The 26,162-nt window shown below is 35.4% G+C and overlaps 1 protein-coding gene across 1 annotated transcript in view; it reads left to right on the top strand.

Moving 5' to 3' along the window:
• Positions 1 to 26,162, top strand: part of MALRD1 (MAM and LDL receptor class A domain containing 1) — a gene marked incomplete at its 3' end in the record, with an annotated part of 232,335 nt that overhangs the window by 88,713 nt on the left and 117,460 nt on the right. The window contains exons 21-25 of the mRNA XM_079302558.1: positions 1,322 to 1,478; positions 4,848 to 4,958; positions 5,818 to 6,031; positions 9,475 to 9,722; positions 12,217 to 12,514. Of these exons, the coding sequence (XP_079158684.1) occupies positions 1,322 to 1,478; positions 4,848 to 4,958; positions 5,818 to 6,031; positions 9,475 to 9,722; positions 12,217 to 12,514 (1,028 nt within the window). The remainder of the gene's footprint in view (positions 1 to 1,321; positions 1,479 to 4,847; positions 4,959 to 5,817; positions 6,032 to 9,474; positions 9,723 to 12,216; positions 12,515 to 26,162) is intronic.

Genomic DNA, 26,162 nt, shown 5'->3' with positions numbered 1-26,162 from the left:
TTCAACTATTAAAGTATAAGCAGTTTATTTGGAGAATGTTTAAATACTTAGGCTGAAGGATGATTTAATTGCATACAGTAATTATAAAGATGTCTGAGTTGCCAGGATTCAGTGATAAAAAAAAAAAAACATCATCAGCAATTCTCTCATCTGCCTTTTCATGAAAAGAAAATTAAGATTGTGGAGAATATCCTGGTTTCCACAGATCCTAAGGACTCTGCCCAGATGAACTTTGGTCCCTGCTGTGTTTCTGAGCAGTTTTCAGTGACCTCATATGTAACATATCTGATCTATGAAAAATGAAGACCTGTTCCATTAAAATGTTGTCTTTTTGATTGATTGGTGGGTTGGTTGGCTGTTCTGTTTTTTTTTTTTTTTTTTTTTTGGTGTGATACATGGGGAGGTAGAAGCAGTAGTCCAGCTAACAAACAGTCTCTGATTTGTGAAGATTTTTGAAGTCCTGTTTCTGAACCTGAAGCAGCAAATTCCTTGCTCTTCCCATTAGGCAGGGTTTCAGTCTGTGAAGAGCCTGATGTGATGACATCTTTGAGCATATTGTGTTTCTCTTGGCAGTGCTTGCTGGGTGGGGTCATTGTCTTCTCACAGCTGTAGTGATGCAACTTTACAGAGTGGTTGCTCAGAATTTGACCAATCAGGAAAACCAAAAGGACAGGAAAACCCAATACCAGCACCTATTTAAAAACACAGGTTCCATTGTCAGGTTTGTAAGCACTTGGATAGATTCTTTTGAGAGATACTGAGTGTGAAGCACTTCTGTTGGAGAGAAGAGAAACTTATCTTTGGTCAATAGCTGCATTTTATGTTGGGAGGTAAGGTTTTTAGGGGCTAAATCTTAAATACCCAAAACACTAAAACTGCACTTCTGGTCTCTCTGTACACTCAGAGTATGATGCTTACTTCAAAGACATTTCCACTTTCCCAGTAGCTCAGGAGACAAAATTTCATCCAGTGTCTTGGGTTTTCCTGACTTTAAGCCAGGATGAAACCCTCTAAATTCCCCAAGGAGAGAGAGTAGTAGGGAAAGCCAGAGTTCCTGTGGCCCACATCTACATGATCCTGTGGGTTGACTTCAGCACTTCAGCTTTTTCTTTTATTATTATTATTTTTGTTTTTTAATTTTTTTTTGCCAATCTGATATAAAAATACTACATTTTCAAGGGTTTTATTTGGATTCTGGTTACACATTTAGATGCATCCATATACCAGAGGGCAGATGCTATCTAAGGAAATATTGCAATCTTAAATTAATTATGATGAAATGTTTTGTTTTAATAAATTATAACCCTTTCTCTCTGAGCAGGTGCACTGAAGAAGGCTGGTATCTCTTTGCAGACAGCTCAAATGGAGAATTTGGTCACACAGCTGACATTGCTACCCCAGTCATCTCCCTTACAGGGCCCAGATGCAAAATCATTTTCTGGAACCACATGAATGGTTCAACAATAGGTTCTCTGGAGGTATGGAAATGCACTTTATTTTGTTTTGGTTTTCTGCATGAAATTGCTGTGAGGAAATTTATGCCTTCTCTTTTAGTTTCATTAAAACCCAAGCTGCTAATAAATGAAAATTAACAATTGCTAGAACTCTACTGCTCTCAACATATTATGATGTGAAAGAAGCTCAAATAGACTGGAGAAATTATAAATTTCTGCAGACAAAAATTGTGACTGTTATGTCATGGTTGGAACTTTCATACAAGGAAAAGTTTTGTGAATTTGACACTGAAAAGCAGATAGATATCAAATAGATATGTGAAACATCAAGGTCTTTTGCTAATGTGGGAGCATGAAAAAAAAGAAATTGCATAAAAAATTGACATAAAATATTGAAGAAAGAGTTTATTCCTTGAAAAGCTGAACATACCACTTTCAGAAATTAATTATATTTATGTAAGCAGCATGCAATAATTTCTGTGGCATATAAGCAACACATTTCCTTTCCCATACATTTTCCTTCATTCCAGCAAAAATAAAAGCAGTTCTGGAAAGGAAATTTAACTCATTAGCAACTTGTAGATATAATGAGTCACTGCAGAGAGAAATGAATAAACAGCATCATTGTTCTAAACAATTATTTTTACCACACAGTTTATAATGGGATTTCCCAGGAATGTTATGGAATACCTACAGCATCAGTAATGGATTGAAAAAATACTCATATAAGTTACCTGTGCACTTAGTTTAGATATTGGATGTGGGTAGTGCACGAGAATTTAAATATACAAATAAATTCTCACTAGCCCAATTAGTCAGAATAACAAATTACAATAAAAGATGATGGAATTCAGCTGTTCTAAAAACAAAATTCATATTTGTTTTAACATTAGAAATGTAATCTGGGATGTGGTGAACTGTGTGCCATGGATGTGACTAGCTAGTTATTTAGCAGAAGCACTATAAAGTTCTATGTTTTCTTGGATTTTTTCCTAAACAATTTTTAAAAAATATTATTAAATTTCTCCCAGCTAGGTAAAGACCTTGCTAGGCTGCTTGGCAAGTGGTCAAATATTAATTAATCAGAATCAGTGGGAAATCAGAGGGTAAAGATGGTTCATCCTCAGTTTTAAGGCTTGGGACCAATTAATGTGCTTTGGGACTTCTTTGCATACTCCAGGGTCCAGGCTTCTTTACAGTGTAAGAACCCATGTTAGTAAGAATTATGTTTGAAGAGTGCTTTGTTGAAATCAACAGCAAATTCTATGGGGCCATGCCCAGTATTATCAGCACAAAATGTGTACAATATAGATTTTTTTTCTCAGTTTCAACACTGATGACACTTTCCCTCTATTCTTTAACTGATTCTTCCCCACCTCCAACTTATTTAATTTTAAGATGTATCAAAGGAAAATCATGAAACCTTTGCACACTGTTAATAATTGTCTGGTTTCAATTGCTTGATTAATCAATTACTAATGGGTGTAAGAATAACTCAGAAAATGAAATTATGTAGGCGATTTCTCATTATTTATATTAAGAAGGCTCTAAGTATTGTATGAATGGGAATATTTTCTGTGCTTAGAAGACCTTTTATCCATATCTTCCACCAAGACTACCACACTTTTTCCACTTTTGCTTTCAAGCCTGCATCCATGCCATTAAATATCCTGGAGGATTGCTGGAGATTTTCCTGCTATTTGCATGAATGGCCACCTTCCTGTGTTTCTGTTACTTTCTTAAACATTGATTTGCTGCCACTCTCCTGAGCAATCTCAGTTTATTTGTTGGAACCTTTTTTATTTAGTTTCTATGCTTTGGCTTGGCATGGCTAATTCTACCAAAGTATTGGATGTGCTTTTCTGCAATGCATTTAAAATGCATAGATGTTCAAAGCACATTAAGGTACAGGGAAGCCTTGGATTTTAATAGCACGGAAATTAATGGCCATGTTTTACTCTAAAGTTTTAACCTTTATCATGATATGATAGAAAATATGAATTTATGATGAAGGAATTGGATATATAATAGATAATTTACAATATGTAAAAACGTGTGTGTGTTTATAGTTGCACATATCTACCTTCATATAAATATATTGTTTGTATTTGAGTGTAAAAAATATATTTTCTTATTCAGCACTCTTTATTCTTTCAAATAATATCTGCAATCTCTTTCTCAGGAATGTGTTTATTTTCACTTAAAATTCACATCTTCTATGGCGAATCTTACTGTCTATAAAGTCACTTGTTTTTCTATCTAATTCAATATATTGTCTATTCTTTTTTTTTTCCCCCTAAAATGAAAGCTCTTTAATGTGGGGATTTGCTGTCTGCTTGGCAGAACTTACCTGTTATGCAATATCATATACACTTATGGGACTGCATGAATTTAAAACAAAAAAAAGAGTTTTTTCATTATGATGAAAAATGCCTGGGCTGCCCTAAGAAGATTACACAGAGTAGCAATAAATCCTTGAAAGCAGAAACAGTACAGGCAACTGGTGAATGGATGTTTGGCTCTGCTAGCACTGGCTGGAGACACAGCTTGACACACTTCATCAAACACCCATCTTGTTATTGTCAGCTCAGTTGAATTTGGGTGCCCAAGAGATTGGACCAAAGAATATTTAGAACTTTCTGCTCATGTTGAAGCATGTCATCATTCCCTAGTTTGCTGTTTACAAGGGTATGGGCTTTTAAAAGTCTTTCATTGCTCAAACAGATGAAATTTTGTCTTTTTAAAAGAAGAAAAAGAGTTATTTAAAAAAAACTATTTACGAAAAAACTATATAGAAGGAACAAAATGTCTCCTAAGAATCAGGACAAGAAAATCCATCCTGGAAGAGCAGTTAATTGTATGCACAAACAAATATATTTATCAGCAAGTCTTGTTAACCCTGTTTCCATGTTGTACAACTGAATTACTAATGAACAATTTTTATTCACTGCTAGCCACTCTGGAAAAATTAATGAGATATGTTAGTCCAGTTAAGGCTGTTGGCTGGGCATGTCTATGAGGAGATCAGAAAATACTGAAACATTATTTTCTTAGTGCAGCCATTCCTGCTGCCATATCCATGCGCACCAGGTTGGATATTAGGGAAAGGCTCCTCACCCAGAGGGGGCTGGGCACACCCAGCCTGACAGTGCAAGGGACACCTCAACAGCCTCAGTCATATCATTCAGCTTTAGGCAGACCTGCAAGGAGCAGGGGTTTGGCTCTGATGGACCCTTCCCATTCCAGATTTCTGTGATTCTGTGAATTTTAGTGATGGAATAGAGATTAGATGTACAAGATAATATTGTACTCTCGTATATGATTATAAGATTCTTAAGTGAGTTGGTAATGGAAACTTATTTTTTTGTGACCTAGAATTATTTTCTTTTTTAGGTACTCTATAAAAGCAGTAACAAGACTTCTAAACTGTGGACTCAAAGTGGCAGCCAAGGTCCCCAGTGGAACAGGGCAGAAGTATTCTTAGGAATTCGTTCAGATTTTCAGGTGTGTCTTCCTATGTGATGTGCTTCCTAGAGAGCTGGTTATTAGTATTTCTGTATTTCTGTATTTCATTTTTCACCTTCTCATTTCCTTTTTTACTCCCTGCATGTACCTCTCCTCCTGCATAGAAGAAATAATCTTTTTGGCTGTCTGAGTCATTATCTGAGCTGGAGGAGATTTCTTACTCCTCTTTCATCTCAGACTGATAACCATTTTTTAAGACTGAGAATCCCATCTATCCTTGAATCCAACTCTGCTTAAAATACACAACTTCTTTCTCCTTAGTGTGCAGTAAGTAAAAACATCTGAGTTTTGGAAAAAGAATGATGTTTCCTTTGAAATTGGAGCAGATTTGCAAACCTGTTAGAGATATTTGCTTAGTTGTAGACCTATGAAAAACCCCCAAAATCCACAAGGATAGTCAGTAACATATTTTAAAAGAGTTACATCTCGTGATATTTCTGTCTTGGAATTTTAATGAAATTTTAACATTCATGGCAATAAATAATGAATGACAGAGTAGTCGTCTTCAGACTTACTTTGCAGAAGTAGGAAGAGCCCTTGCTATTAGTTCAGGATGAGTGAGGACCAGTATCTCTTGGAGTGGCATGATTTATTTTCTTCTTTTTTTTTTTTTGCATGCTTGGTGATGTTAGCAGATGCTCCTTCAATAACTATGGTGACAGATCTGCACTAACTGTGGTACAAGACTTTGTTGAATTATGCTTTGACAGTAAGAGCTGACCACTTCAGATTAAAAGATTTGTGTGGACCATCAGTCTCTGTTCTTTTCATGTTGTGTGTCTAAGCATTTCTCTATCTCACCAGTGGCTTACTGTAATAGCTCTGCAATTTTTATTAGGTTATTTTCAGGGCAAAACGTGGTGTCAGTTACATGGGAGACGTGGCAGTGGATGATATTACCTTTGAAGATTGTTCTCCTCTGCTTATCTCAGACAAACCTTGCACATCAGAGGAATTCATGTGTGCCAACAAGTACTGCATCCCAAAGAATAATCTGTGTGATTTTGTAAATGACTGTGAAGATAACTCAGATGAAAGCCCTAGTATTTGCAGTAAGTATGGTAGTTTTTTAATATAATTATCATAAATAACTCTGCCTGCTGTGGATTTTTTATTACTCAAATACTTTTGACAGCTCGTCAGCTAGGAAAGCAAACAAGAAGGTAATAATTTACTTTTATTCCTTGGTTTTAAGGATTTTAAATTATTATTATTTAATTTAAAATAGCACGATACAAAATACAAAGAACTTCTAATTAATGTCTTAAAATAACTCAGCAGCTGTCTTTAAAAGCAGAATAAAATTATCCTGCTTTCCATATGAAAAGAATGTATTAAAGCTGAAAAAAATAATTCAAGCATAATACCTTTGGGAGATGAGGGACCTACCTCCTTAGATATTTCAAGGGTTGTCAGGTCTCAGCAAATTATTTTAATCTGAATTTTTTTTTAATCTTGTTTTACAAGACATATCAAGAAGCAGCATATGTAGTATCTGATTCAAAGAATGATGTTTCGCATCAAATGGCTCCTCCTGGATCACAATATTAACACCTACTTTTTTTTACTTCTTCCAATGTAGGAAATGTTCACACAATCAAATCTGCAATATTTGGTACCATATTAACTGTTGCCTAATTTTTATTGAGAACAATAATTCAGTTTATCAAATTCTCAGTGAATACAATTCTGTGAATCAAAGGTATGCTTATATCCTATGAAAGCAAAGGTACATGGCAAAGGAACCTTATTTTGCAAATTATTTTCACACTATTAAACTACTCAGTGATTTCCAATCCAGGAATAGTACATCACTAAACTATATGGGGACCAGTTCAGATCTTCTACAACTAAAACTGCAAGTTGAAATTACTCTGTTAAAAAGTATTCTGGAACTTTGACTTTTGTTTTCTGAAAGAATTCTGAATTTTAAAATATTGGTTTTTTTGTGGGAGGGGGCAGGGAGGGAGGAATTCAGTTTTTCTGCATTGTCCCATGGAACACCATCAGAAAAGTAGAAATTGAAGCATTAACGGCAAAATGGTTCAAATAAACTGATGGAATTTAGTTTTGCATAGAATAAGAATTTTATTCCAATGTCCCATTGGAAAGAGATTAATTAAACAGTCCCATAAAGTGAATACTTTTCCCTGGCATGTTTTTTATTATTATTTTTAAGTAAGGAAAAAATTGTATAAAATTCTTTATAAAAATTTCCCTAACTGCATTTCATTTGTAAGCTTTACATTGAGGTATTAAGGTGTTTTAAAATCACAGGTGCCATTTAATATCCAAGTGCACATCTTCAATAACTTGAACTGCTAAGCAAGCTGCCTAAATTCTCTTTTTTCATCAGTGGAGTGTTTTCAGGCTGAAGTTCATGCAACTTAAAATCAGTTGTTTGAGTTAGATTAAATAAGTTGTCCTGTAGATATCAGTTTCTCTTTGTTGACTGTAGAGATTCTACAAGGACATCTAAACTTAATTAGGTAATACCCAATATGCACAGAATTAGAAGGGATATCGATGCTCATGCCTTGAAATTTTGATTCTTAAAAGCACATGTTTAAAATAAAATGGTCAGTTGTATGCATGAATTTAATTGACTCAAGATGGAAATTGTAAATAATGGAAGGAATTTCTTTAAGAATGATCTTGAAATATTAATTAAATCAGTTGAAAAATATGATTAGGAAAAATTTTATGGGCAGTTGCATTCAGTTGAGTTAATCTACAATCTGTGATTTTCATAAAAAGATAATACTATAATTTCACACATCAGGTCTGGGTTGGTTTTGTTATTTCAGATGGCACTGTATTTGCAGACAAAGGCAAAAGGGAAGCTAATTATGTCAGATAACTCATACTTTTAAGAAAAAGTTTCTAACTGTTTTTGCTCTGTGACATTCACAGATTAAAATTCAAAGAAAAAATATTTTATCTGATTTCAGGCTGAAATTTTTGAGTTAGCAGTCTGTCCTGTTTTGGTCCATGCCTAGATTCCATGGATTCTAGATGCTTGGCCTGGCTTCTAAATACCTTTCAGCCAAATAAAATTCTTTTAAAGTGGCTGAACTTTATCAGGCCTCAGAAGAGGCTCAGATTTTGCTTACATTTTGGAGGAGACCTTTTGTAATTTCTGATATTGTCCTACAAAATAATACATACAGTTTCCAAATTTATCGTCAAGGCATTTTCCTTTTCAGCAATAACAGAAAGAATATTCAGGGTACTGTCAAAAGCCTCTTGAAATCTGCTTAAATTCCAGCTTATTTCAGCAATTTTAGTCTTACTTGGTAATCATTATAGTGAACTTACAGATGTATAGAGAAAAATATACAGAAATTAAACTTCTGGAATTATGCAATTGACTTAACCTTAATTTTTGTGGACAGTTTACTCACCATGCCGGCTGTTTTGACATTCAAGATTCGAAAATTGATACAGAGCATTTATGTTGTTTCATATAAAAATCAACCAAAATTATGACAGCTTTCTCCTTTTCTAGGCATTAAGCAAAGCTTAAGAAGATATATAGACAATCATAGAATCATTTATGTTGGAAAAGACCTTCAGGGTCATTAAATCCACTGTAAACCTAGTATTGCCAATTACACCACCAAACCTTGTTCCTAAGTGCCACATTTATACAGCTTCTAAAGACTCCAGGGATGGTGATTCAACCCCTGGGAAGCCTGTTCCAATGCTCAACAACCCTTGCAGTGAGAATTTTTTCCTAGTATCCAACCTTAGCCTCTGCTCATGCAACTTGAGGTCCTTCTCCTATCACTCGTTACCTGGGAGAAGACACTGACCCCCACTCGCTTCAGCCTCCCTTCCAGGAGTGTCAGGAGCAATAAGGTCACCCCAACCCTCCTTTTCTCCAAACACCCCCTGCTCCTCATCTGACCTGTGCCCCAGGCTCTTACCCTTCTTTGGGCACAATCCACCACCAACATCATTATCCATATTGGCAGAGAAATTACAAGGGAACTGAGGAATTGTGCAAAAGTAGACTGACTTTGGGTGTGATACAGCTCAAGGTTATCACACCCACATTTATGTTTTGTCTGTGGTGCTCAATACATTAATTTGGGTGTGTCTGTTCCCTAGATGTAGGCATTTCTTTATGTTCTCACCCAATCTTAACATGTTCCTTCAGAAAGAGGTTGATTTTCTGCACGTCTCAAACTGCTCAGGCCAGTTAGGACCCTGAGGAAATAAACTAGTTAACTAAATTTGGTTGCATTTATACCAAGGATTTCGTTGCCTGTAATAACAAAAACACTGGACCCACCTCATATATATGCAAGTAGGTTTATCCTAATATTATATTCCAGAGCATTAAAAATGCTCTTTTTAATGAGATACATGGATATTATTTTTGTATAGCGAAGCTTATTTTCCCCATAGATTTGATACTGGGTTGTTTAAATGTAGCCAATTAACTACTTGAAAATAAATCTCTTTTCACGTGTGTACAAATATATTTCAGGTACATCTATTGGGCGTTGCAATTTTGAGTTTGACCTTTGTGGATGGAAGCAAGATGAAAATGATGATTTCGACTGGCACCTCAGAACTAGCAGTACTACAAAACTGGGCATGGGACCAGCCACTGATCATACACTGCAAGAGCCATCTGGTCATTATATTTTTATAAAGAGTTCATTTTTTCAGCTACCAGGACAAAAAGCCAGGATTTCTAGTCCTGTCTTAAGCAGAAAGAATAAAAACTGCGAGGTGCGTGAGGGTGTGGTAGTAGCAGGATGAATAATTTGATTTCTAGATTTCACCTAGAGAGTACTCCTGAAATGATTAAAGATGATTACTGAAATAATTCTTGAGGAAAAAAACCCCAAACATCTTTTTGTTGAGATTTCCTTGAAATCATAAGAAAAAAATATATCTTGCTGTGGGAGAAGAATGATTCTGGAAGTGAATGGGTACTCCATGAGATTCAGATGAAGCTGACAGTAAATGCAATGTCAGATTTACAATGTCTTATGTAACTTGTCCAAAGTAACAGACAGCTATTTAATGGTTTCTGATTTTATGGAGAAAGTGTGTGTAAGTGCAGTAACAATTAGTTTTCAGAGAGCACAACTGCAACAGGAAGGATGTGTGACTGAAGGCTTTGTCATCATCTCTTCTTAGAGTATGGAGAGGTGTAAGCCTTGATCTTCAAAAATATTGCAGCACATTGTGGTGGCTTCAGCTTGAACACTTCTTTGAAAACCTGGAATAAAAAGTTTCTTGGTTTTGATACATCTTTTACAGTCTTTGCTAAAAATATAATTTCCCAGAGACTTTAGCTATGCCTTATTTCGGAACTGCAAGTTTACCATTATACATCTAATAAGTAGGCCTCTCAAGAGGATAATTTTTATGAGGCCATTTTTAAAAAAGCTTTTGAAATTAACTGTTTGTGTGATCACAGAACTATGCTCATCAAATTAAGGTGGTTTTAGACTGAAATAGTTCTAAATAGTTTACAGGCTATGCAGGTGACATCTCGTACAAAATGTCCAGTCACAAGCTTATAGTTTCATATATCTCATACTATTCCTGAGGAATATTCCTGAGCAAAGAGTTTAACTTGGAAAGAGTTTTGCTTATATTTGAGATTTCTAACCAGTTCATTTTACTGAAATACTTGAGTCTGAAAAGTCTCCGAAGTCTTTATAGATAAGAAAGTCAAGAAGTATTAAACATAAAGAGTTTGATTTTAGATTCAAAGGAAAACTTGAATAATTATGATATTCAGTAGCAAAATTTAATCTAGCCATTACAAAATTATCTTCAAATTTGGAACCATGATCATTTTTTGTATTGCCTAAAATACATATATAAAAAAATTCTGCTTACACAAATGTGGATATCTCAGCCTTCTGCTTCTAGCATAATTTTTGAGAGTATCTCTCTACATTATCTGGTTTTATGCTTTAGAAAAAACTTTTCCACTTTTTGACTTCTGTGAAGCATAAAATATGCAGAGAAATGCAGAATAACTGAGAATGACATGTTGACATCTGTTCTGTTATGATGTACCACATATTAAATGCAATTAAGTGCTTGAGATGTAACTATGGGAAAGTGTTGCTTTTAGCACATGGAGAATTATTTACAAAAACACACAGGTTTATGCACCTTGTACAGACCAAACTCTTGACATCCATGATGTGGCCTGAAACAGTCAGTCATATTTATGATATTTTACTTTTTGAAGATTCTGAGCAGTTCTGTAGCTTAAACATAGACCAAATGACCAAAGAGACTGTAATTTCTGGTACAGGAAGTTGTATGAATGCCAAAAAAATATTTCAGGATTCAAAACCTTGTCTTATAAGATCAGAGTCCCCTGAAGTATTTTACTCCTTCCTATGGGTTATTTTAGAAGAAAATGCTACATCATATATTACAGAATATTTAATATGGGATCTTAGACCATTTCAAATTGTAGGAAAATGAACATTTACATCAATGGGACAAGCTTTATGCAGAGAAAACAAATGCAGAGCAGTAAACATAAAAGGACATAAATGAATAAAAATATTTTGTCCATATACAAGACTTTCAGAAACAAAGCTGCACCTTCAAAAGGATTAGAAATCCAAGACTGAGTTGGAAGGAACTGAGAGTGTAGTAAAATGTGATGAATTTTCACCGTGTTCTTTTTCTGTATGTATTTGGTCTTTTGTATTTCAAAATTTCCTCATTTTTACTTTATTTAAAAACAAATAAATCACTGCTTTCTAATCCAAGTACCTCTTATATATTTAGGGGTTTTTTTTCATGTGTCCATGTAGAAATTATTCCCCCATTATAGACTGGATTATTTTCTAATTGAATGCTCTATAATCTATATAAACACATTTTTAACCAGAACATTGTTTGGTCAATGAAGTTGCTTCCTATATTGTAAATGGCACTACTCCATTCCACTGTTTCCTTAAAAAGTGTTCTAGTTATTTTACATTTAAATGCAAGAGTCATACAAAGGGAAGCTGTTGAATATTTTATTGCTGGTTTTCAAGTTTGACTTATGGAATATTCAAAGAATTGCCACTAGTAAGTTGTTTTGTTGCTTTTGATTAAATTATTTTTTAATCAGCAAAATTAATGACTTCTCTGAATGCTATTAGTAATGCTCAATTTAAAAATTGGAGTAAATATAATAGCAGAATTTGACCAAATTCGCCCCTTGCATACTTCATGCTCTTGTTTTTACTTACAGATAATTTTCTATTATCATATGTATGGAGCTCACATTGGATCATTGCTTATCTACCAGAGAACTACACTGGAACATGAAAAACTCCTCCTTAATCTTACTGGAAACCAGGGAAATTTCTGGCAGCGCAAGGCACTGACCCTGTCTGGAGATGGGGATGAAGATTTTCAAGTTGTCTTTGAAGGGATGGCTGGGGAAGGTTCCAATAATGGCATAGCACTTGATGACCTCACGTTTTCCAGGGAATGCTTACCATCCCAGGAGTTTATACCAGCAGAACCCACAAAGCCACCTCCAACAGGTATGTTCCTGCTATGGACAGTCTGTGTAAGTTTGGAAAGAAGGAATAGCAGCATTATTTTCATTTCTTTGTCTCTCTTTCCAAAGGGAAATACATATCTTGCTAAAGATCTGTAGAAATTCTAACACTTTTAGGCAGCCCATGAAATTCTATTAAAATCATTTTATTAAATTGTTGTTTGGGTACTGAGTCAACCATTATGAATCTGAAAATCTTCTTGTCCAGCCATGTACACTTAGCCAATGTCCTGCTTAATTCAGAAGGATTTATTTATCAAAAGTAAAATAAAGTTGTAGAATAAAGAGCAGATATGGATAGTTTGCAATAAGGCGAGCAGGTTTAAATGGTTTTTGGCTGGTAGGAATTGCTACTAATATGCTTAGGCACCATATCCATCTTCTACCTCTGTGCTATGGTGCCAGCATCAGTGCAATTATTAGCACCATCCTTACTCCACTAGGGAAATAAGGCTCAGAAAACATTTACCAGAAGTGATGCAGTCTAGATGGGGACGGATCCCAATAACCCCAAGGTAAGAGCTACTCATGAAAGCACTGATGCTCTACCTCAGCATTATTTGCTGGAACACAAATGATGAAGGAGAGACTCTTTTTGACAGAACAGGACAAATCTTTTTCCTCCTTCCCCATTTATCACAGAGCTACTGAAATGTAACCCCCTAAAGTGGAATTTAGGAGATGCATTTTCTTCCTGGGCCTACTACAAATTTCCTGCTTGGCTGCAGAAAGTAATTTTATCTCACTTCTCTGTCTTTCTGATCAATAAAACAAAGTTAATATTTCCCAGTGTCAAGGACTACCACGAGAATGGATCATTAATTTATGCAAGCAACTTTGCTTTGTTACTGCTGCTAATGAGTAGCCTTCCCCTTCAGAATGTCATTAAGCACTGCTCAGGCATTGGGAAATAACACTGATGAGACTACATCAAACCCAAGAAATAGCTCTGAACTTTGAGCATGAGATAAGCAGGAAAGATACAGGCAAATTTTCCAGACATCTCTCTGATAAGGTGCCAGTTCTAGTACTGTTGTCTTCCTACTTCTGCCAAGCCAGTCATGGAAATTTATTGCAAATGAGATTTGTATTTTAAAGTTCAGCTTTATATGAACATTACCCCAGGAGGAACACTAGCCAAGCTTTCTGATTCTTTATTTTTGTTGTATTCAGACTCTATCCTCTTAATGGGAGATGCAAGTCCCTGTGGCAATGTTAGAAGCTTTAAAAGCTTTGGTTTTGATAGTAAAGGATGTTCCAAAACACTTTTATGTTTTATAATAAAAAAGATACTAAAATCTCAGGAAAGAGCCCTCAGAGACTGATTTCTTGGTGTAGCTCATCTAAGATGTACCTAGTGAACTTCAGAGGTTCACAATAACACTTTAAGGCTATGGCTTAAATTTATCCTTACAACAAACTATATTTTTATATTGACAAATTTTACTTGTCCAGGATAAGAGTTGGCATGACCCACTGAGAGGTTCCACTTACAGCTGCTACTTAGCAGTGGTATCTATTTGCATCACTCTTTGTTAGTGGTTTTGCCTATAGAAATGCTCTGAACCGTGGCAAAATGGTCCCTGGATGTTGTGAAAAGTCCTCTGTAATGCAACTTTTTAAAGTAGAACCAGCTAGAATGGCTAGGATGATCAGCTGCAAAAATCTGCAGCCCTAGACTTATCTGCTTCTATGTAGAAATAAAGGAAAGTTTAACCAAAAGTAAACCACTTATATCCATTCTTCAGTTTTTAGAAAGTTTCTGAGGATGAAGAAGATCATGCAGCAAGGATCTGTTTCCTTGTTGTCTCCAGCTAGGGAATATATTTGCTAAGAAAGTAAGGAATGTTTCCTCTTTAAGAGAGAAATTTGTAGTTTGTGAGGTCTACTCTAATACAATTCCTTTTCATTTTTTAAATTTCTTTTAGATAATATTTGTAATGCACATATCAAAGGAGGTTCTTCTGAGCCTTATTGAGCCATATCACTGTGTAAGACAATACTAAGTCGTCTATGCTTGTTATTTCTGTGCATAGAGTCATATGGGTGTAGTGTAAAGACAAAGTAGAACAGAATCATTAAATGTTCCCATCTGTGACACAGACTCTCACTATTCAGAATAATTTTCCCTGACTTTATATAAACACCTTGAAATTTTGCACATTAACAAAAATATATTCTAAGGTGGCTGTTTCATTCAGCTAAACATGCAGTAATGTTTAAAGGTTGGAAGTGAGCACTGGACATCTAGAAAAAATAATTTTGAGAGTTAGCATTGTAAGTTTCTGTAAATTACAGGATACTGTAGATTGTTCTCAATATGCTGCTTAGCAACAACAGTGCTGAACTGCAAAACCACTGAGAGCCACTTAAATTGCTGGGCCTGAGAAACAATAAACATCATTTTAGGCTGGCCCTTATCAAATTTTCATTTGATATGAGCATCAGTTTTGCTCATGTGCCACAATGGTACTGTGTGGAGGAAAATGCAAAGGCAATTTTGTTCTGACAATGCTATTTGTGCCTGTTGCTGTGTCTCTGCAGTATGGTAAGGTTTTTGAGTTAGATTCTGCCTTGTGTAAAAGGTTGACTGTATCCACATCAGCCCAGGAAGAGACCCTGCCCACACTGAACCTTGTGAAAGTTAGTTGTTTCTGTATTTGGTTTGTGTGGCAGGGTGTTGGTGGCAGGGGGCTACAGGGATGACTTCTGTGAGAAGTGCCAGAAGTTTCCCTCTCACCTGACAGAGGCAATTCCAGCTGGCAGCAGGGTGGACCCACTGCAGGGCCACCAGGGATGGTGGCAGCATCCCTGGGACAAGAATTAAGAAAGGGAAAAGCTGCTGCATAAAAACAAATGCAGCCACAGAGAGGAGTGAGGATATGCAAGAGAAGGACTTTGCTGGCACCAAGGTCAGGAATAAGGAGCAGGGGGAAGTACTCCAGGAATCTCCAGATTCCCCTGCAGCTTGTGGTGAGTGCCATGGTGAGTTAGGCTGTCTCATTGCAGCCCATGGAGGTTAATGGTGGAATAGTTATCCACAAGTTATCCATAAATAATATTTTGTACTTGCAGTTGCTTACAAAAGAGACATTCATGGATTTGACAAAAATTTCCATGATCTCTAAACTTGGTTTTCCACTCTTCTTTCTATCCCTTCCCTCCTGCAGTGTTACTCAGTATAAAAATTGCAGATCTCTCCATCAGAGTTTCTGCTCATGTCTCCTACCATTCACCTGGGAATACAACAGCTGCCAAGGGCTGCCTGATCAGATTAGCAGGCTACAATAAAGAAAAGCTATTCCCAGAGACTAGAGAACTGGTATCTGCTGACTTCAGTTTTGTAGAGAAGACAGTTATTTTCAGCAAATTAAAAGCAGTTCACCAAAGAGTGGAACATGTCTTTGAGAACTTTGAGAACATAGGAATATTAACAGAGAATCACATCAAGGTCCATTTCACTTGATATCCTCTCTACTGTTGTCAGTGAGATGCTGAACATATATTATACTTCCTCTTAATGTTCTTAATATTTCCTTTTTAGGACACTTTATGAACCAAATGTATAGTAAATCTTAATGTATTTGCCTTCTGTGTAGAGCCTAGTTTCCCTATAAGCACATTCAGAAATACAGCCCCCTCCTCATTTCTTGCAGTAAGTTGTACAGTTCTGTCACTTTCTCTGCTGAGAAAGAGACTCTGTTTTCACCCTCTCTTTACTGAAAATTGTGAACAGCCAGACACCTAGTCCATATTGTTCTCTATGCAGTCATCCTTAAACAACATTATACTCTGAAGGAGTTTCAGCTTATCTCTTACATGGAAACTATTGCTCCTGTTTTCCTTTCTCTGACTTCTAAAAAATTCCACTATACTATTTTGAGATTGTAGAGCATTTAGAAAATGAATGATATGATAACAAAATGGATTTTTTCTCTTTTCTCTCTTTTCTGATAAATCCTAAAACCTTGATTTTTTTGTCCTTTTTGAACACTGGGCTTTTGTGTTCCTGGAACTGTTTCAGTACTGTGCTGTGTCACTCTTTAGGAGTGGTAGAGATAGGATTCCAGAACCTGTGAAAGATGGGCTGTGCTATTCTGTGTAACTCAGTAACATCACATTTCATTGCCAGTCACTCAGGGTGCAATTAATTTGCTAATTGTGACTGTTTATCTCCACTGTAGTTGTATAAAATAACTAATGCACTTGTGGGGGCTGGATGCTACATATATATATGTACATATGCATATATACATAGCCATATACATAGATGATACATATATATATATTATTCATAGTTATTTCTAACTTCTATCACCTTGAATACCTTCCTATCTCATGGCTCATGCACTTCCCTTGTTTTTAAAAGTTAACCTTAAAGAATACAGTCTTGCTGTTTTTATCTTTCCTTGGGATTTTTGTTTTTGTTGATGGGGTATTTTTGTTCTATACTGATTTTTAAATCATTTTAGTACAAATTTCTGCCTCACAAAAAAAAAAAATTAAAATTTATAGAATTCAGTCAGCAACATAATTCAAATAAATATACACAAATTAGTAGAATAATCAGGAAATCTGATTTGCCAAAAATATTTTCATTTGAAATATTGTTCAGACTCTAGAGTGTCTCTAAAGCCAAAGGATATTGCTTGTATCACTCTTTTGCTGTTATAATTAGATCTATAAAAGTTTACAGACACATAAATAGAAATAACTTTGGCAGGTTTTGTAGCTAATATATAATTACAAGAATAATAAAATGTTGTGCTTCAGTGCATAATGTGATCTACTGAAAAGAGTAAAAAATCACTTTATGCAGAACTAATCAAATAACAAAGCATTTATAGCTTCGTTTGAAACAGCCAGCATTGACCATTGACTGAAAGAACAGGATGTGAAATGAACAAAATAGTCTTTCTAAAGCATTTAAAAACCAGATCTGAGAAGAGAAAGAAATAAAAACAAACCTGAAAACAAACAAAAATAAACAATTAACCCCAAAACAACAACAAAAGCTTAACAAAAACCAATCAGAACTAAACAAAGACTGTCCATTAAAACCCCCAAATAAAAGCAAGCATATAAAGAGGATTCATCATTTCTTTTGGAAGATTGAATCTCCCTCTGTAGTTGCCTTAATTACATACAGCAGATTGTGTAATTTTTTTCTTTTTTGGTGTCTGAACAGCAACATATTCTCAGATGTATCTAGACTGAAGTTCCATGCAAAAGGTGACTTTCATTTTCACCTATACAATAATAAAAAAGCCTTATCATTGTGGTATTTTAAAACCACGAGATCTACATATTTAATTATTTTCTCTCTCCTGTCAGTACATTATACAATTACTTCCTTTTTTTAATTTTTTTTCAGAAAAATGGTGGAAATACTGTAGAATGTGTGGGTTGGTTTAGGAACTTGGTGTAAAGCTACTACCTTTGAATGTGAAGAAGTCATGAATACTACTTGAATTCAACTTCTATATTTATTTTCTACCTGCTATGAAGAAAATTATCCTTTTATTGACTGTGAAGAAAAATATATAGCCCAGATTTTCTAATTCTGTTAAGCTTTCTGCAGTTAAATTGCAAATCTGGGTACTTGTAATAATAATACTTTATCAGTTAAACTGGAAATATTGTCCTCACACCACCTTTTTAATTCCACAGCTTCTTCTGACTCTTTTTTCTTGTTTGTAGCTTGGACTCTGATCTATCTCCTTTTGTTTTGATCCCTAACCTTACCAGTTTGTATAATGGTTTGAAAGCAATGAAAGCATTTGCTAAACTAAAAAAGAAAATCACATGTATTTTTACTGGTCTAATTTCCAAAATAATAAAAAAAAAATTAGACTGGGTTGTAATTTTAAGGGAGTTAAATTTTTTTCACCATTCTGTGGGGATTTAGAATACATTTCAGTACCTAACCAACTACAACATTAGAACATACAGTAAAGTACAGATAATTGGAAGACATTTCCCATGCATTATTGTAATTTTATGTCAAAGAAATAATTTTTTTTTTCCTACTTATTCTCACAAATTCTTTGTATCAGCAGTCAGATGAGAGCAGAGCCTGAACTGGGTCCATAACTGATTATGACTCTAGAAACTGGGCAGCAGAATGTGATTAATGTCACCTCAGAATGTGATTAATGTCATCCAAGGTCCTTGGAGGTAGGGCATTGTCAGCCCTTGTTTTTCTGTTTCACAAAACTGTTTAACATCTTCAAAACTTTCTTTAGCTCTTGGGTCTCCATGGGCTTGTTTCTGAGAAAGGTGTCCCAGAGCAGGCATCCAAGTAAGTATAAGGTCAGGAGAAAAGAATTTTCGGTGCTGCCAGTTTGATGAGAGTCTCTGAAGAGCAGGTGAGGCAAGTATTTATATCTGCATTCATAGTGTGAGCTCGTAATTCCTTTTGGCAATGAGTAGCTGGGGTTTGGGAATAGCTTTTGTAAACATACTGATCCAGAAATTGTAAGAGGAATTTCTAGTACTGTATTTATAAAGGAGAACCCTCCTTAAGAGCCCTGCTCTTTCATTTTCTGTCTGTTGGGAGAACTTAGTAAGAAGGCTTTGACCAAATCTGAGCTTTCACAGGACCACCAATGCTGTTGTCATTGTTAGTTCTCATTATTAGACATTTCTCTGTGTGTTACATATTCCACATTCATGGCTGGCCTTTCCTTGGATAAACTGAGAACATGAATGCTCTAACTCTGCTCTGCATTTCAAGAACTAGATAAAAAGTTGCTCTTACTTGTTTGTAATGACTTTTCTTCACACATCTAAAAGTAGAGAAATGATGTCACAGTACAGAGCATTCTTAGAAATATCAGATGTTTCTACTATTAAGTCTTGCAACAGCAAAAGCGATCTGAAGGAAAAGTTTTATTTCACAGAATCTACTCCTGTTTTACCTTTAGTGCAGCACAGCTTTGCTGGGCATTTGAATTTTCTAGATAGCCTGGAACAAAATTTCTATATGTTGTTAAGACTGAAGATGAGTGTTGTTCTTTATTTTCCTTCTCTCACTGTAGGAAGCAAGGTCTTAAGTCAAATGTTTTTAAGTATAAAAGTAGTTTTTAAAAAAATAACAATAGTCACTTTGGACTACATTTTACATTTCTTATTAGGAATTTATATTTTCAGTATAATGTACCAGAGATAAAGCAAAACATTATTTTGAACAAGATGCTTGTAAACTTTACTTGAAAGTTCAGTTTATACTTTGTTCTTTATTTCAGGCAGCTGACTGCACAGCTTCATTTTCATTCTCTGATTTTTTAACAGAGCATGACTTCCAAGTAAAATGCTATTTTAGCTTTCACATGATTGCTAACAATCCCAAGATGTGCCTGGCTGCTGTTTAGTGTTAAGATAAACAAAGTTAATACACAAAAAAGTGGTATTAAAACTGTTAATGGTCAAAATTTATTAAGTATTCTTGCCTGTGGAAAGACCACAATCAAAAGTCAAATCAGCCCCTTGTTCCATAGTTCATGTTGAAGACAAGAGGTAATGAATGTGTTAGACACCTCTGCCTTGTCTCTGTCCCTGTTTATGAGGAGACCATCCTCATCCTGCAGTGGGTTGATTGCCATTAGCATATTTGAAAAAATACTTTTTATTGTCCTCCCACAGTTCTGCTCAGCTGAGCTTTTGCCACACAAATGTTTTCCCTACAGTGGCAATCAGCATCTCTGATTTTTCTCATGTCACCTGTCCTTGCTGCTGCTGGCCATACACCTTTCTTTTTTGCCCAATTTCCTAGAGTAGTTTTCTGTTTAATCAAGGTGGCCTTCTGCCTCATCTGCTTGACTTCTGACTTTGGGAATTGCTTGCTCCTGTGCCTTTATTAGGAGATGATGTTTAGGAAGTGACCAGCACTGATGGACCCCAGCACTTGCAAAATCATTTTCCCAGGCAACCTGCATAACTAATTCCCTGAGCAGCCTGAGGTCTGCTCTCCTCAGATCCAGAGTTGAGATTTTAGAAATTCTCCTGTCTACAATACCCACTTTGCTCCTGAGATCTACTCTGATGACAAGCAGTAGATCAAGGACTTTGTCAAAGCTTCAAAAGATTGCATAAGAAATTACTCAACTTCTGTTGGACTTAGAGATGAAGGTTTGGGCTAGGTAAATATGAGGGGTCTAGGTAATACTGGTTTTTTGGATTTCAGGACTGTTGGTACTTTTCTCAGTATTTCCCTTACCTTCCTTTCCAAGCAGAGGAAATATGAATGGCAGAGTTTACATGGTAAACGCTGTGGAAATCCTGTGAAGCGCATCAAGCAATTTCATCAGGCTTGTTTTTCTAACCATGAACTGTTCTGCTCTTTCTGTTCAGTCACTTGCTAATCAGATGTGCTACTACTTCCTTACCTGAAAGTGCACTGATAAATGTGAACACATGCTGAAAGGCTGGAAAAAACATAAGGAACAGAATTCCTTAATCACACTAGGAGACTGTAACAATATTACAGCATAACAGTGCTAAGAGTAGTTCTTGTTGCTTTCAAACCTTACCTGAAAGCACTTTTGCTGACTTTATAGGTATAATTTTAGTCTTTCAGTGTCTGAGAGCAAACATGCAACTCAGGGGAAGGGAAAAGCTGAACATATTTGAAGCTACATTTCCATAAGATACTACTTGATTATGGAGTTTGTTGGTATCTTTCTCTTCCATCAAGCATAAGGCATTTTTCATTTTCTGCTTGACCTCTTCAGTGGAGGCTTAAATGTGTGTGGAAGGTTGTTCAAGACATCAATGAAATCTTTTAATCATCATGTCCTCTTCAGATGAAGGTGGTAAATACAGTAATCCTGAAATTTACTCTTTCTGAGTTATGACAGATGAGAATTCATAGGGGTCATGACATTAAATTTAAACAGTTCTGGGCAGTTTTAGTTTCTCCTACACCTGACCCTCACTCACATATTTCTGAAGAGTTTAAATATAGCTGTGTTTAAATGTTGTCATTTTCTAAAGAAATTCTGAGCAAATTATGTTTCTTGCAGCTCTTTCTCACTTGAATCCCATCTGTACACAAGTGAGAATTCTCCAGAACAATTTCATTCATAGTATACATTTGTATTGTTGCATACTAATACTGATTTAAGGGAAGAGGTTGACATTCATAAATAATAGATATTCCCAGCTGATAATAGATGTATTTTTTGTTATCTTCCCTTTGAATATTTAACAGTCATATGTCAAATTAAAGATTTGATTGGACCACCTCGTAGTGTCTAACATAGTGAAGAAAATGCCATTTTCTGGAAAACCTCTGAGATCTTGTGGACATATAATAGAAAGGCTTTTTACTGATTATACTACATGTTTTACATGCCTTTATTTGCCAGAGAAAGGTTTCTCAACATACTTGTGCTCATACTTTCAGTTCTAGAACCAGTGTTTCTCAGGTTCTGGGATTCCATGTCCACTGTCCTCTCACCAAGGTTAAATCTGGCCAGGACAGTGTCTGCCCTCTGCTCCCAGAGTCAGGGCTGTGACTCTGAATTAGAGCTGCTTGGTCAGGCTTTGGGTAGAATTTGAGGGAAGTTCTTTCCACCTGTCACATTTACTGAGCACAGTCCAGCAGCACTGGCAAGTTGTACAAGGGTGATTTATCACTGCACTGCAGCTGCACCTTCCACTCCATGCTTTGGGCAGCAGCTTGGGCTATGGTGGAGAATATAAAACAAACATATTTCAGTGCAGCCAGGGAAGATCTCTCCCCCTTCAGATTCAGTTATAACACCACAAAATTCTTTTATTTCACTGTTTAACCAACTTTTCATCGATCTCCTTGTAGAAATTCCCTTCTGACATACCTCAGCTATTCAGAGTTTGTGCAACCCATTTCTCATGCTCAAACTATTCTGATTTATGGGTGTCTGCTTTTCTTCAAGCCATACTTTAGATTCAGTCTCCAGACTTTTTTCCCCATCAGAAATGCAGCCAGTGAAACCACTGACCAGAACCAGCTCTTGGCACCAGGAGATGCAGATCCCACACCTTCTCCCACTCTCCAAACAGTCAGCAGTTGGATCATTAAACCAGAGGTCACAATTAAACCATTTTGTGCTCCAAGGTAGAGATGTCACCAGTTATTCATCAATCCAGACTCTCATAAAAGCACTGTTACAGTGATCTGCTTTAGCAAGATGTCAGTCTACAGTTATATAAAATTTTATAATATGAGCTTCAAGTTGTATTTCTAAAGGACATGCAACTACTTTTTGACATATTTTTATGATTGTGGATCTGATACCTAAGGAATGTTTCCTTTTCTGTGTCTTTACCAAGGAATTCAGACAGTAAGTATTTAGATTTCATTTATTTGAGCCAGAACATGGCAACCCAAAATTTTGTTCAATATAATTTTATTTTGGTTTTTTGCTAAGAGTAAACTCTGGTGTGGGAGTTAAGCCTTTTGCTTTAGTTAGTATTTAGTCCTCTCACTGTAGTAGATGTATAAGATGAATATTATTTTTTCTGAAAAAGCTTTACTTTAAAACTAGATATAAATTTCTTTTTCTTTGTCTACCCTCAAGAAGACAGGTTATAAATTTCAACATGGCTTTGGAAAAGGAAGATTGCATAACAGAACTGATGTATCACTGTTCCCATTATATGTGTGTCCTGTTACAACAGTTTTCCTTGCTTGACCTTTTGTTTATGTTGGAGACATAGATTACCTGATAAGCACTGGAATAGCAGTATTAATATGTAGTGTATATCTTGTTTCAGTTTTCTGTCAGGGAACAAACCAGTCAATGCTATTGCAATGGAAGGAGTATCTTTCAATGAATCCAGGCCTAGATCTTTTCTTATTCAGTATAGGGATTTACCACCTAAAGAGAGTAACTAAAATTTTCCTTTTATGTTGCCCTACTAGCATGTTTTATAGAATAAATAGGTGTAGAATTACTCAAGCAACACAGAAAGTATGCATTATTTCTAGTACTGAAGATATCAGTATGCCAGCATTGTAAGAGTGAAGGAGTTAAAAACACCTTGTGCCTCCTTCTCTAATCAAAACCTGGTTTTTTAATTTCTTTTGAGTGAATGCACATTCACATGCAACTAAGCAATTGAAGATAAATATTTTGCTCTTTATAATATTGTTTTTAGCATTGCCCTGCTTATAGTATAGCAGTAAACTCAGTATGAAGAGGTACTGAGTAGCTCTTCTTGCCTTCAGGTCAGAATTTCTGGTAACCTTAAATAAAGTAAAGCACCATGTTAGGACCCATTTAATGTGTCACAGATTGGGTTTGTCTTAAAGTGTATTGAGTGATTGATAAAAATCAATACTTATCTAACAACAAAGTACCAACAAACAAAACAAAGAAGATTCTTCAGTGGTCTGTCACGGAAAAAGTAAAATTGAACATCAATAGTCCACCTTGCTGTTTATGTTTTTGGTTCTTTTTGGTTCTGAGATTGAATATTACTGGATCTGATTACTGGAAAAGAATTCTCTTGTGTTTGTGTGTGGGAATGGTCAAGATAAGAAATTAATTGAGGAGGTTTTTTTGTTGGAGGAGCTTTTGTCTTCTCTTTGTTTTGGCAGTAACTTACACAGTTAACAGTTTCTTCTAAAAGTCCCTTTTGCAAATGAAGTCAAGCTGTTGTTTTTCAAACTTTCAGTTGTTCAGAATGCAAATCAATATGTCAAAGCACTTGCAAAGCTTACAAAACAAAATATTTGCACTCTATTGGGAAAAAACCCCCTTTTTCTTAAAAAAAAAAGCTGATATAGTATAATGCTTTTTAAAATTTTTTTTCTCCCAACATCTGAAAGTCTTTAAAAATTCTTTTAATTTCTAAATATTTGCTTTTGAAATGAGATGCATTTTTCACATTCCTGCACTGACAAGTCAGTATTACTCTGCATCAAAAGTGACGAAAGCTTTCCTCTGTGTCCTTGGGTGATACTGGTGAGATACTAGAGCAAAGATGTTCTTGTTAACAAATTATTTTTGTAAGGACACATAGATTTCAGTCATACAGTAATGTCAACTCAGAGCAAGAAGGATAATGGAGTAATTTTTAGAGGGAAAAAGTCAGAGATCTAAATTATCCAGAGAGCCCCTATCCCTGGGGTGTCAAACTCTTAGTCTGCTGATTAATTACTCTGGCCTCTGTACCAGACTGTGGTTCTACAGGAGCTCCAGCTTTGATTTAGGAGAAGGTTTGCTTCTAGGTATGTGAATGTAAATAAAATCTTTTGAAAATATTTTGAAGCAGCTCTAGATTTTCACACCTATTGATGGGTTATTCTGATAATTGTAAATTATCTCGTTCATTTGATTTAGTTTGGATTAGATTTGGTTTGGAAAACATTGATGCTGATACTATTACATACAATAAGTTTAAGAAGGTTAACAATTTATTAAGTTTAACAATGTTAAAATAATCCCCATCAGAGCATAATCTGGCTACTTCTGGAAAAGATAATAAAAATATTTTTATAAATACATTAATAGCAAAAGAAGTGGCAAGGAAAACCTCCATTCTTTATTGGATGCAGGGGGAAACATGAGGAAAAGATGATGAAAATGCTGAGTACTTGAGACCTTCTTTGCCTGTTTTTAACAATTAGCCAGTTTATCCTCAAGAAAAAATAGTTTTCTCTCTTGATGCTTGCAGGTACTTTTTTCATTTTTCCAAAATCTATTTTAAAACAACACCCTTATAAAGTAAGGAGAATAATCTTTCTCCTAAAAACATGTTTTTAGGAGAAACATTAATCTCCTTATTTTTATGTTTTAAAATATAAATGTTTTTTACCTGTTGATTTTGCTCAGGGTAAATAAACAAGGGCATTATTTAACTGGTGCAGCTGTTTTCCTCTGTTGTATAAATCCTTCTCAATTGGAAGATTATTTATCTGAAGGATACCTATAAAGATAAGATAAAATATATTTATCTGAAAAGGGCTCTAAGAGCCCCTAAGGGTCAACTGCAGCCCAGTGAATTTATGCAGGTACCACATAGGAAAAAAGTCTACCCACTAATAATCTTCAAGAAACATTGGTTGGAGGAAAAATTTACTGAACCTCATTAAGGAGAAGTTCCTCTCAATTAAATCTCTCATACCCACGAGTCTATATAACAGTGTTTGAACAATTCATATTGAGAAATAGTAGGGAAGAAAGAAAGGGATCTCTAAAAAAAATTCCTTTTCATGTAGGTTCAGGGTTGGTTTTTGGGGGGAGGGGAGGTTGCTTGTTTGTTTGGTGAAGTTTCTTTCATACAGCCTTTTAAAGCCTTAGAAATGTCATTTAAAGAGAAGCAATACTATGGAAGTACATCCAGAAGCAAGTCACGTTACAGACTCAGGCAGTGCAATATCATTCATTACACATGCTTGGAAAGATTCATTCATGCCAGGATTCAAGACAGATTTTTTTTGTTTTTCTTCAGGAAACAAAGACTTTCACTTTTCAGCTCTGATCTTTTTTTTTTTTTTTTTCTTTCTTTTTTTTTTTTTTTTTCTTTTTTTTTTTTTTTTTCCTAACCTGAAATTGGAAACAATGCTACAAAGGAATCTCAAAATTCAATAGTTGCTACAATTATTGATCATTGAACTGCAAGGGAAAATATATCAAGGCACG

Source organism: Erithacus rubecula, assembly GCF_903797595.1.
Source record: "Erithacus rubecula genome assembly, chromosome: 3".
Lineage (NCBI taxonomy): Eukaryota > Metazoa > Chordata > Aves > Passeriformes > Muscicapidae > Erithacus > Erithacus rubecula.
Note: the sequence above shows the minus strand (reverse complement) of the source record. Positions and strands in the feature narration are given on the sequence as shown.